General features: G+C 42.2%; 1 protein-coding gene across 5 annotated transcripts in view; it reads right to left on the reverse strand.

Moving 5' to 3' along the window:
• The window catches only part of ZNF423 (zinc finger protein 423), a 234,053-nt gene that overhangs the window by 13,587 nt on the left and 207,819 nt on the right, over positions 1 to 12,647 (reverse strand). For 2 of the 5 annotated variants that reach the window (XM_030512116.1, XM_030512114.1), the window contains 2 exons: positions 9,277 to 9,408; positions 7,874 to 7,989 (listed from right to left, as the gene is read on the reverse strand). The exons of 1 other annotated variant lie outside the window; for it this stretch is intronic. In XM_030512116.1, the coding sequence (XP_030367976.1) occupies positions 7,874 to 7,989; positions 9,277 to 9,408 (248 nt within the window). Of the gene's footprint in view, positions 1 to 7,873; positions 8,484 to 9,276; positions 9,409 to 12,647 lie in introns of all 5 variants that reach the window. 2 more of the 5 variants (XR_003995063.1, XM_030512115.1) reach the window with 2 other exon arrangements.

Consider the following 12,647-nt stretch of genomic DNA (forward strand, 5'->3'; position numbering starts at 1 on the left):
ATCTGCTGTCCCTGCACAGCCAGCTGTGCCGATGGCCACGCTCACAGACCTACAGCTTACAGCCCTGTTGCTCTGTGGCTCTATCCAGAGCAGTGGGAAATGGGGCTTCATACCACCTTCCTCTGGAGACAGGAATTTCACCTTGTGAACATATGAATGACTTCTGAATAAAAGCTCTGAGACTTCCAGGGCTTTACAACTGGCTCCTCCAAAATTTTCCTGCAACCTCTGCCTTTCCAAATTTGTAAAGTAGGAAAAAACAACCTCAGAAAAAGTGCTGGTGAGCTTAATTCATTCACAGTTATAAAAACCACAGAGATCTGCAGACAGAAGCCACACAATATTCTTGCTACCACATATTCAAGAGCTCATATTCTCCCTCCCTGGTCAGTTTGAACCTCTTTCTACCATTCATTGTTCAGCAAAACACCAACATGTGGCATTTGACTCCAGAAATAAGGATTTCAAAGTGTTATTTCACTCACCTGACGAGCTGCTAAATACTATCACAGTGGTAATTTATGATAGTGTAGTAAGGAATGAAGAAAAGGTATTTGTTAACTGTTGACATAACAAAATTAATTTTCCATCCCTAAACTTTTTCTCATCTCTCCTGTGAGCTCTGATGCAATGTTACTGACTGGCACTGCTGAAATGCCAACTTGCATTTCTCATCCTTAATTTCTCTCTAAATGTCATTAGTAATTGTTATTGCCAGACCAGAAAGTGCAATCTGGTCTTTTCGAAAGAAAATCCATTTCTCATTTCTTCTCCTGCGCTTCCTTCTTTTGGTCAAGGACGGGTGTTTAACACAGCCCATGCTCTCTGCTTTCAAGAAGATGGGAATGCATTAATGAATCGGGAAGTAAAACATTCCTGCTTTATTTATTTATGTAGAGTATGCGTGGATCTTTATGAATACCAAATCGTATATTCAGACAGTCTTTAAAGCACATCTTTCAAGAGCACTAGCAAGTGTTAATTAAATGAAGCTAACAAGTAGGAGAAGGGAACAACCTATAATCTGTGCACATAAACTCCTGGGATGCTTCCATAAATTACTCTTTTTGGTGGGCAACAATATTGTCAAAAATAAAAGCATGTTATATGATTTTTCTTTCTTTCTGTCACATGGAAAACAAATCTCTTCAGTGAGATGCACAAACTGGTCTAGCTTTGGTTTGGATTAACGTGTCACCCGCATTTACCCATGCAAGTGAAAATGGTTTCCATTACCACTGAGAGGTGAGGTGAGCTTAGACATCTGTGCGCAAAGGAAAACCTGCAAATGTAAAAGGCTGGCTCCTTGCATAAGCATTATATGGTGCATCAATGATTTCTACAGTTATGTCCAGCTCCTGCAAAATTTGGCCTCCAGTACTCAGAGGCACTTTGAGTCAATTTTAGGAGGGACTCTGTGTTGTGACAGATCTTTAACTGAGCTCCCCATAACCAGCACATCTTACATTTGTGTGTCTTCATTGTTTTGTAATGTATATAAAGCAATTAGTTCAAACCTAGGCTGCATTTCCACTATCTATTAACTAAAGGCATCTTATCTCAAACAAATAGACATTCAGACATTTCCAGCCAGGAATTGTGCTGTCAATAAACACAATTGATGCATATACATTGTGTCTTGGCGGCTTACCCTCCTGCCCATCTGTTGGGATGGCACGGTGCCTATGCAAAAGTTGGTTGGACCCTTGCCCTAGGGCATAGAAGACAGGCAACGACGGGTTTAGCTGGGCAGCCTAAGCACCGGATCCAAGTGCCATCTCTGCTGTAGGAAGCCCCTTCTGTGTGCCAGCGCTGTCACATTGGAACGACATGCCTCCTTACACTTGATCACACATGTTGACACTTGGGTGCGCTTAAGTGCATTAATGACTGAAATGATGCCTTTCACCTGGCTCCCTTCTTTTTTTCTCCCGCCCTGCATTGTTGCTGGGTTTTCTACACATGTTAATGTGAAGTTGTGAATACTTTGCTAGCCAGTGCCAGCCACAGAACAGCGTTAATGGTGTAAGAAATGAAGGAGGGGTTTTTGTTATAGGACAAAGCTTCCAGTGCAAAGCTTCATCTCAGGTGACTCTTTGCAGACTTGAGAGATCTTTCTGCGTCTCACTGAAGAGACCTCAGGGATGATAAAGATGTAACAATATATTGATCAGAATCATCTGTCCAAATGAAAAAATGCTACATCTTGTCACTGTGTCAAACACAGGGCAATTCAAGCTTTCTGCACCATGTTGTGTTTCAGCAGAAGTGGCCACACAGAGAGGTCATGAGGTCTGTATTACATGGCTGTTCCAACAGCATCCCCAGCCCGAGGCAATGGAAACACCTCCTCATTCTGTGCTGTGGAAAAAGGTGCTGACAAATCACACAGAGGTGCATGAGCATGAACAGCCCTTCCCCTTACATAGAGCATTAACCTCTGTGGATGTCAGGCCGGGAAACCTCCAGCACCACCCACACCAAACCTCAACTGCAGCAATGCAGAGCCCAGCGACAGCCCCACGTAGTCTACAATAACATGTCTCAGCTTTGGTCCTTATGAAAGCTTCTTCCTAACCCCAAATTTTTAAACGGCCAGATATTCCTCCTCCTCTGAATTTAAACATATGTATTGAAAACTGGAGACCTAATAAGTAAAACTCTTCCCTACTGTGACAACAGATCAGAGATAAAACTTGTGGTTTTGCAGTCCATAAAGAACATTCAGGCAGACAGACTCAACATGATGGGTATGTGCCTACAGCACTTTTAATTTTTAATTATTGTTAGTTATAATTATCTGACTGCATCTGAATGAAATCCAGCAATATGGCTGGAATAGATTTGGTATTCTTGTAATTTATTAGCTTTGTAACTACTAATAATTAAAATTTAACAATACTCCAAGCACCATAGCAACATTTTTTAAGAAATGCTAGCCAAATCTGCTAGGATAACTGACTAGGTTGTTTTCAGGATTTTAGAGAAAAAAAAAGAAAGAAAAAAGAAAAAGGAAGGATTGATAACAGACTCTGACAAGCCTATAAACAACCAAAACGCAAAGATTCCACTTAAAAGAAAAAAAAAGGATTTTACTTGCAGGAAATGAATTCTACATGATTTTGTAGGTGAAACCTAGAAAGAGCTTGTTTTCAGCAAGAAGCTCCTGGTGTTTAACATCTAAGTCACACACAAGTTCTGAAATGCAGCAAAAGTTACATTAAGTGGAAGTACTGCCTTGAGATAGAGCCACATTTCAGGTCCCATTTGTCCTGCCATCCACACACTCCTCCAGGGAAAAATATTTTCTGCAACTTCATCAAAATACCATAGATTTGCTTTTCTCTCACTGACTATGGACACTGGAGCCCAGAAGCACTGAGACATTTCAGTGTCGCAAGCACATAGGGCTGTTTGGAAGAAAAATTTTACTCGTATTTAAGTAAGCTTTTTTATACCCCCAGGGAGTAGGTAAAGTCCATGTTTCAAGTAGGAGCTGGAGACATTAACCACTAAAAGATTTTTAACAGCTGGGTACAGACCTGAAATTGCTTAAGTCTCTCTCCAGTGCTCTGACCATTGGTGGTAAACTGAGCCCTTAGGTGTAGCCCTGTAGACTCACCTGGGTGCAGGTGAGTCACATACAAACCAAGAGCCTCTCATTCTCCCCACATGCTTCAAGGGACACTGTTGTACCCAGATCGCTGCCTGGTGTACTCCACTGTCATGAGCAGCTGGAGATGTCGCTCCTTATTGCGCCACTCCCAGGGAAACCACCACGGGCACAGAGCAGGATCCTAACGTTCCCCACTGGGGACATCAGACAATGTGGTGGCTTGCTGCAGTGCCCCTCGCCTGGGCAGGATGCCTCTCCTCTCCTCTACAAGAGTCACATCTAACATCGAGCTGACGCTAAAAGCAGACTTAAAAAAAGAAAACCTGCTTAGGGCTTGATCTGCTGTAATCAGCAGAAAGAATCCCAAGGACTTTGAGGCGGACCAAATCAAGCCCCTGGAGGACATTTCGTGGTAAATCATTATTAATATAATGAGTGCAATTTCTGTGCAGCAGCTCATGCCTGTTTATGGATATATGAAAATTGCCAGCTTTTCACATAAAATAAAATGAGGAGGGAGACAGACCACAGTGTTAGCCAATGAGCCATAGTAGCCACTCTCCTTTTGATATGGGTACATTTAAAGAAACTGGGCACTTAAAATGACAGCAAATTCCTCCAGTGAAGCTCCCTTAATTTAGTGGTTTGACATATCTCCAAATCTGAACAGAAAAGAAAGCCCTTTATTCATAGCAGGCAATAAAACACCTGAACACCTGTGCTAGGAAAGACCTGGCAGGTACCCTGCTCCCTTGGTACCTGGATTATTTGCGCATTGTTTATTATATCCCTTGCCTTAGTTTTCATCAATTGTAATCATTTAGGAGGGAACGGTATGATTAACAGTACACAAGCAAACAGCAGGAATTAATCCTTTAAATGCAAATACTTCATTGGTTATGTGATGGGTCCTTGGAAAAAGCAGTGTGGCAAAAGCCTACATATGAAAATCCCCATGTTTCCTCTGAAAACCACTGCTCAGTCACAATTTGCTTAATGTAATTCTCGATGCAAGCAACTGAGGAGGTATCTTTCCCTGCTGTGAATTACACCGCAAATATAACTCTCAGCACCCATTATGTTTCATAATTTCTGACCCATCTATGGTGTTGGCAGGGCTCCCTGCTACTTTTTAAATAGTAAAGAACAAAATTCGAGTTGTCAAAGAGCTAGCTCATCTCCCACATCCGAGTGCCCCGTGTGCCGCTCTGGCTCCAGCTGCCTATGAGAAGCAGGCACGCTGGCGGTGGCCGGCAGCTCCTGACATGGGTGCTAGAGATGGAGCTCTGTTTGAAAGCGCTCCTTCTGCCCTACACGTTAGGAAACCCCCAAACCTCCACCTCTACACTTCTATCAGTAAGCATGCTTCAGTAGGGGAAATGAAATACCATAGCCTTGGTGTTCTAAACATTAGCTATAAATGTATTTTTTTTCCAGATTTTCATCATATTCATAGCTGTCAATCTTACAAACTGAGGATGTGAAAAATGTGTAGCTGTCAGCCTTTCCTCTTCTGCCCTAAGGGTACGTGGGGTTATCACACATACTGTTTCCTTTGTGTTTCATACTTAACCTTACCATGTTTTCTTTTGTTATTTCCAAAGAGATAATGTAAGCACTTAACACTGTTTTCTTCTGGCAATAGCATCATGTAACCTCACTGACTCACCACTCCAGATTCACACCAGAATTTCCACCATTTGCAAAATGAGCTCAATTCCTCAGAGCTTTCTTAAGCCTCAGTTTTATGGCTCCATTAGATGGTGTAAACGTCAAAGCATAAACCTACATTAAAATACAACTACTAGTTCAGAAGGGAAAGAGGGTTTGATTGCCTCCAGAGCGTTACACTGCTGAAGCAGTATTTGCACCAACCACAAGAAGCACATTTAGAGGGCCAATGTTTCTCATCACATGGCACACACTCCTGGGCTTACTACTTGGGGTTTACCCTGTTAAAGAAATGTTCACAAATCAGCGGGGCTAATTCATGCCACTCCACAATTTCTCTAAAAGTTGCCTTTGCCCAGTGCTGCCTCTCATTTTCCTCACCTTCCTTGTTTTTCTTGCTTTTCTGTAAGCATCCCATTCTGAAATGCTTCTTGAAATAGTTGAATGTTGGGGGGGGGGTTGGGTTTTTTTAGTTTTTTCAGTGGTTTCATTTAAAATACAAAGAAGTAAAACAAAGCTCAAGTTCAGATGCTGATACTAGTTATTTTACACCAGTGGGAAAGCAAGATCAGAACGGAAAAGTCAAATTCATCAAGCACAACTCCTTGCTGGATGGTGATTTGCCCACGTAAGAACAATTGCACAGTTAAGAGACTGAAACGTTTACGCAGATTTAACCCTAACTAGCAGCTGACAAACTGGTTCATTAAAATAATACTAAATCTTCATTACTAAACAAAAGTATAATCAACAGCTGAGTAGTTTAGAGCAGTCAGCTTACATATCAGAAACTGATGAGAGAATTTTGCCAAGGCAAACTGGCTCAAAAGTCCTGAGCATTTCTAACTGCTTTACATCCATATTTTGCGTCCTTCTTGGCTCAGGTATTTGGATTAGTAAAATCCCTGGCATCAAGTAAACATGAATTTCTGAGTCACCGCTAAAATAAAGACTAAAACTGTGCAGCTAAGAATTGAATTTTCATTCAGCCAACACCATTCAAAACTACTCGTGTAATTATTATGAGCACAAAAATCTTAAGTGCACACAAATCCTGCATAAAAACTGGAAGATTACAATCATAATTTATCTGATTAAAGCTGCTATTTGCAGCAATTTTGCAATGCACAACACTTCAGAATTGAAACACTATGTAATTAAAACTGTTAACTGCAAAAAACGGGCACTGTAAAGACTATAATTTAACATGGTTCTCTTTATTTGATCATCTGATTTTAAAGGTTAATGCAGTGACCTAGGAAGCCAGTGTGCCCATTTTAATTGTGCTGGCTTTTTGACCAAACACCATTTCAAAGGAAAAATTACAGGAAAAATCAGAGATGGCTTTGCAAGCCACTGTTGCCTTCATAAAACATTCCTAGTGAGAGAACACAAACCCAAAATCTGCTGACTTTATTAAAATATTAACTAGGTATAGTTAAAACTTTTGTACACTTATGCAAATCTGGTTGCTAGAACAAGGGAAAAAAGAGATTCCCCTGGGAGACAAAAAAAATTATAAAACCAACAAAGTAAAAAGATCAGCCATCCTTCCACAGCATGACAGCATGACACAAGAGGCAGCAGCTTGGGAATTCAGCAAGATAAATAAAAACCCTCCAAAGTTTAAGTAAATCATGGTTTATAAAGCTAATAGATTTCAATGAGGCACACAGTACCATTTCAGAAAGAGACTGCATTTGCCAGGGGATGGTAGCAGTATTTTGGTGGCCGTGCTGCACAGGTAAGATATGCCTAAGAAGGATGTCCAGGTGGGCACCTCCCCATGAGCTCTCTTTAGACGGGCAAGCTCCAGCAGTCCATTCCCCATGAGGTACCAGGCACAAACACCATGGAGGTTTCAGCATCTACCTGGCTTTAGCACCAAAGGTATCCTTGTAATTTAAACTCCAGCCTCACAGCATGGCTCCAAGGTAGTCCCTGGGGCCCTGATAGCGCTGCAGCAGCATGCCCAGGTCAAGGGCCAATCCCTCCAAAAGGCTTGCTGCACCTGGGGATGGGTTTGTGGATGCTCAAACTGCCATGGCCCCAGCGCTGCAAGAGAAACTGGTATGCAATGCCTGGTTTGCAGAACCTACAGCTTATTAATGTGCTTGTGCCTTGGTGCAGCCTCTAATTAAGCATCATGTTGAGCTGCACCCATGCTTTGCTCTCATACTTCAGTAGGGAAAATTCTTTTACTTCTGACATAACAGTGAGGAAGGAGACGGGGTAGCTACCATTTGCTTAGTCTTTGTATGTTAATAAGTCTCTAAATTATTAATAGAGAAAAAGAAATTATTTACAAGGTGTTTGACGTAGACATGTCAAGATGTAGCAACACTGCTGTCAAGAAAAATACTCATAAAGAATCATGATATCTGTCTTATTTATTCATTCCAGCCATGCTCAGAGACCCCTTTCTCCTGATAGCACCCAGGGAGACAAAAAGAGGCTGAGAGACTGTTTAGGGGCAGAACAGACCATACCAAGGGTATACACCTTTTCTAAATGCTGCACAAAGGTGACGGCTGCACAGAGAAATCAGCGGCTTTAGCTTTGCTTTTACTCCTGTTGTAAACATACCTGAAGCTCTGTTTGAAAGAAGAACTTCTGCGGGCACTGGGAACAGTCATAAATTTTATCTTCCTGCCCGTGGACTGCAAAGATGTGCTGCTGCAGTTTGTTTGCCTGTACAAAAACTGACACAACATAGTACGATTAGTTAAGACTGCTTCATATAATGCACCTCATCTTGAACTGCAATTTTACAACTGCAAAGACTCTGAGAAGTCCAAGGATATCTGCCAGAGAAGTGCTGATACACTCTGTTCAGCAGAATTTCCTTACAAGTAGGCAATTTAGAGTCTCCAGACTGGCAGTCAGCTTACTTCTAACAGACTCTATATGCTGCATGGATTTTTGATATTTCACATAAAGCTAACGCTGTCCACGGGTAACTGGAAGAACTCAGTCATGAGACCAAAGAGAGGACGTCACCACTCCTGCAGGGAGCCCTGGGCCCGCGGCAGGTGCATCGGATGCATTTTTAATGCAGGACAACTGGGCCAGGAGAAGCCTTGATGGCTGGGGTCTGGAAGACACGTGGCCCAGAACAGCATTTCTGGCAGGCATGTGAATCTGAAAGGGCAGGCTTGTCACAGTTCTTAGACCTTTTAAATGGGTTGTCCATTCACTATATGTAAAAAAAGAAGATTCTGATTTAACATCACAAATATCACAGCATATCCATTATGATTTTGAACCGACTTATTATTCTGACTTTATCAAGTGAAATTTGAAGTGAAACATATTGAACCACATGCTTTAGCTGGTTAAAAATTATCTGCTTTAATTTTTGTCTCATTTTATATGAATGATCATCAGCATCTGAAAATAGCTTCTTCACTGGAATTAAACACATGCTACCAAAGAGTTGTTTTAGAGCACGTTTCAGGAAAGGATGAATTAACTCCAAGCTCACAGAACAAGCAGATTCTTAAATTGTGTGCCACCATGAGAAAACTGGGCCGAGAGAGCAGCTGGCAGAACTACACAGTTGTACAATTTGATCTTATCAAACCTTTACTCAAGTGAGCCTCACCACCATGAATGGACCATGAACTACCTAGCCTTTACAGGGTCCTTGCTAAGGGAAATATGAGCTTGGAAAAGAAGGTCCATACCGTGCAAGTCTTGCACTTGGAAACACACTGCACCTTCAAGTGCAACAAGGTATAATTTAAAAGGGTTTGAATTGTGGGGGGCGATGCAGAACCTGCCACATGTGGCAGTGCTGCTCAGTGTCAGACACCACAGCGCTGCTCTTCAGAGCAAGCCCCAGTTTCAGACAGACACCACTTCTAACATTTCCAAGCACAGTATTTCTTTTTCCCAAGGAAAAGAATACGGTATTTTACAAATCCCCTGAGTGTCATTTCTGGATCTAGCCATGCACACTGAGGCTTGTCTTAGCCTCCCTGTCTTACCTGTGAAGCAAACAGGGCATTTGAATGTGCCTCCCATCCCCTCAAAGCTGTGCTCAATCAGGTGACACAGGAGCTTTGCCGGAGAGTCAAACATCTGGTTACACAGCTTGCACTCATGATTGATGCCTTCCTCTGCAAGGTTCAAATGATACAACTTGTTAGTGACACAGCAGATTAGTGTCGGGGATGCAGCAGCAGCAGTCAGCGGGAAACACCTGTGCCGGCGCACACGACTTCACGGACCCACAGACGCTGCCGTGGCCTCGGCCTCACCAGAGAAGCAGGCTTTGCTGCTGACGTGGGGCATGCAGATGTATGGCCCCGGCACATGTAGGGGCACCAATTTTCAGCAGCAATGGAAGCGGTGCCACGATCAACCTGCCAGGAGCCCAGGCGCCTGCTCCCGGGCTCCTGACCACATTGCATCGCTCCACCTCGCAGCCTACCACAAAGGGAGAGCATCCCTGCTCTGGGGATAGATTATTAAATAGCCAAACAGCACTTAAAATGGGTTTAACAGTGTGGATTCCACCAGCAACACTGAAAATGGGCTGAAATGCAGACTACACTGCAAACATACGGTAGAGGAAGAAAGTATCGGAGAATAGCAGGAACCCAGAGCAGAGTGTCAGCCTTAATTCTCTATCTCTTGGCTTTTCCAAGGTGAAGAGAGATCACTGAAGGTAATTAAATATCATTTGAAAGTGTAATTTCCACGCCATATATCTTAAGCATTGAATACACAGGGCCTGTTTTAAATGCCCCTATGTTCTAGCTAACTCCTAGGGAAATAACAATTATTATTACTATTGTTTCAAGCGTACCACTTCTGTAAGATGCTAAGTTTTTCTATTTACTGAAGTTTGTGGTTCTGGGTGCAGCTGAGTCTTTTTTTGAGATAATGAAGCCACATTAAAGCAATTTTCACACATAAAATTAAACAATCTTTTGTTTTCTTGAAGGGAGAGAGCTGTAGAAATTTAGACAACACAATGTACAGTTTATATAAATCAGAAAACATATAAAGTTTAAAACATTTGTGGATGGTTTCTATAAATACTTCCTGAAAATGTGCCTTTCCTTCACTGTGTCAGCACATGAACTTCTCATGAAAACATATTTTAAAAACTAAAGCAATTGCCTTTTGATGTACACTCAGCTTTATTTTTATATCTTCATACCACCAAATTCAATTTTTAGTTCAAAGATAGATGAGAAATGACTACATTATACCACGAACTAATCTCTTGCCAAATGCATTTGGATCATGTGAATAATGCAAGTCTTCAGAAGGTATGGTGTTTACTTAACAATTGCTTTAAATTAGCAATTTATTTCTTTAAAGGGGCTAAACAGAGGGAAATTATTGTTCTGTACAAGGCCTTTGGTACTTTCAGGATCCCAAAGCTCTCTTACAAGGCAGGGAGTCAGATGCTAGGGCAAGCATATGGTGGGGCTCTACGTGCAGGATGCGGGGCACAGCCTGTGCCTGGGCACGTGGTGGCTCTTGCACGGTTGCACCTTGGCACACTTGCAGGTAGAGGTAATTCCCAGAGCACACAGGGCTTGAAGGGCCCTCCAGAACAGTGTGAAAAATTACAATTTAAATTAAAAGATCCTCGGGCAGTGTCTTGTGCAGCAGCACGTGCTGGTACTGGTGCTGGTGACACCTCGAGGCTGGGTGCTCTCTGGAAACCTGTGTAGCAATGGGTGCTCTATGGTGGCATGCAGGGTGAGAGCAGGGTGCTGACAGTGACTGCTGGCACCGGAGCTGCGGTGGGGATGGGTAGATGTAGACAGGCGGGTTGGGAAGGAGGTAAAAAGAGAAAAGTAAAGGGAGGAAAGAGTCAGGAACAGAAAGATGAAAGGTCTGGTGGCTCCACAGCAGCAGCTCCTCGAATTCTCTGGGCAGCCATAACCAGGGACTAGGATATTTCTAGGATGCAACAATATTTGCAATTCTCTGCTGGGGCAGGCATCACAGATGGGCACATTGCCCTTTCTACTGGATAAGCTTCAAAATCTGATCCTGTCCCCTTGTTGCAGCATAAGGCTGGCTTCTCCCATCAGATCCTGGCCTGGTAAGTTTTGGCTTTGTGTGATCTTTGCAATTTGCTCTGGAGGGGAGGAAAGATGGGGAAAGGATATGTGCCTTGTGCTGAGCACCCTAAGCATGCCCAGCCATACAGCTGTGTACAGTGACCAAACGCTGCAATAAACCTCGAAAGTACAAAGCAGGTACTGGGGGAATGGAATGAATTCCTTCTACAAGTAAATCAGGGAAATCATGTTTGACATTAATTTTCTGTCCTCCACATACTGGGTATTTGGAAAACAGTGATTCATGTACAGCCTGTGGTCCTGTGTGAGCACGTGTTCATAAATACAGAGAGACATATACTACTGATCAGATTTAGGCTGCTCTTTTTGCAGCCTAAATACCTATAATTTCAGTAAAATTAAAAAAAAAACCAAACCACCCCAAACAAGAAAAACCCCAAACAAAAAAAAAACACCCCCCAAAAAACCACAACACCAACAAAGCTCAGCATTTCAACTGAACCAATTGAAGTATATTCTTACAAGCTTAGTATGTTTAATTAGGTAACAGAGACTGTGTATTTTCTTGGCTGATCCCTGCAGTATTTTAAATAGTTAAACCCATAACAAACAAACTAAAACTCAAATGAAAAATAATAAAACATAATGGGTTCCTGCAGATCTGGAAATTTATCCCACTCGAGGCAAGACCTTTTGATTTGCAAATCCACTTCTGAATTATAAGGCCTTCTCCTCACCGGTGGGGGTTTTTATTCCACTCCCACAGGAGTCCATTATGTATTTCTTGTGTCTATAAAACCATCCAGGAAGAAAAAAGGGGGAAAAAAGTACCATGGTTAGCATGACAAATGTTTCTCTTTTCATGCATGTGTATTCAAAATATGAAAATGCCCAAAGATATAGATAGAATTGCTGCTATAATCACTCTCTCCTCCATGGCATTTTACAGCATATTATTTTACACAGAAACACAGCGCATGTATAGGGATACTCAGTCACCTTTGGAGAATAACTTCCTTGAATTCTGTAAGATCATATAGGTGCATGCAAGGAGGCTTTTTGACAGTATGGCGTGACACCAACACTCCAGTCAGACGTGTGGCACTGGGCTTTAGCAACACAAAACATATAATCATTTCCCTCGTTTTTATACCCCCTGGCCCCTTTTTTTTAAACATGACAAGCACCTATGAGAGACCTTCACAACTCAAGTGAATTATGCAGCCCCTCTCATTTGTAAAACAAAATGCAGATTTTTACAGCTTGCTGTGCTAGATCTTCTCCCATTTCTCCATAAGTGTATCTATGTG

The sequence above is a fragment of the Strigops habroptila genome, chromosome Z (assembly GCF_004027225.2).
Source record: "Strigops habroptila isolate Jane chromosome Z, bStrHab1.2.pri, whole genome shotgun sequence".
Taxonomy (NCBI): domain Eukaryota; kingdom Metazoa; phylum Chordata; class Aves; order Psittaciformes; family Psittacidae; genus Strigops; species Strigops habroptila.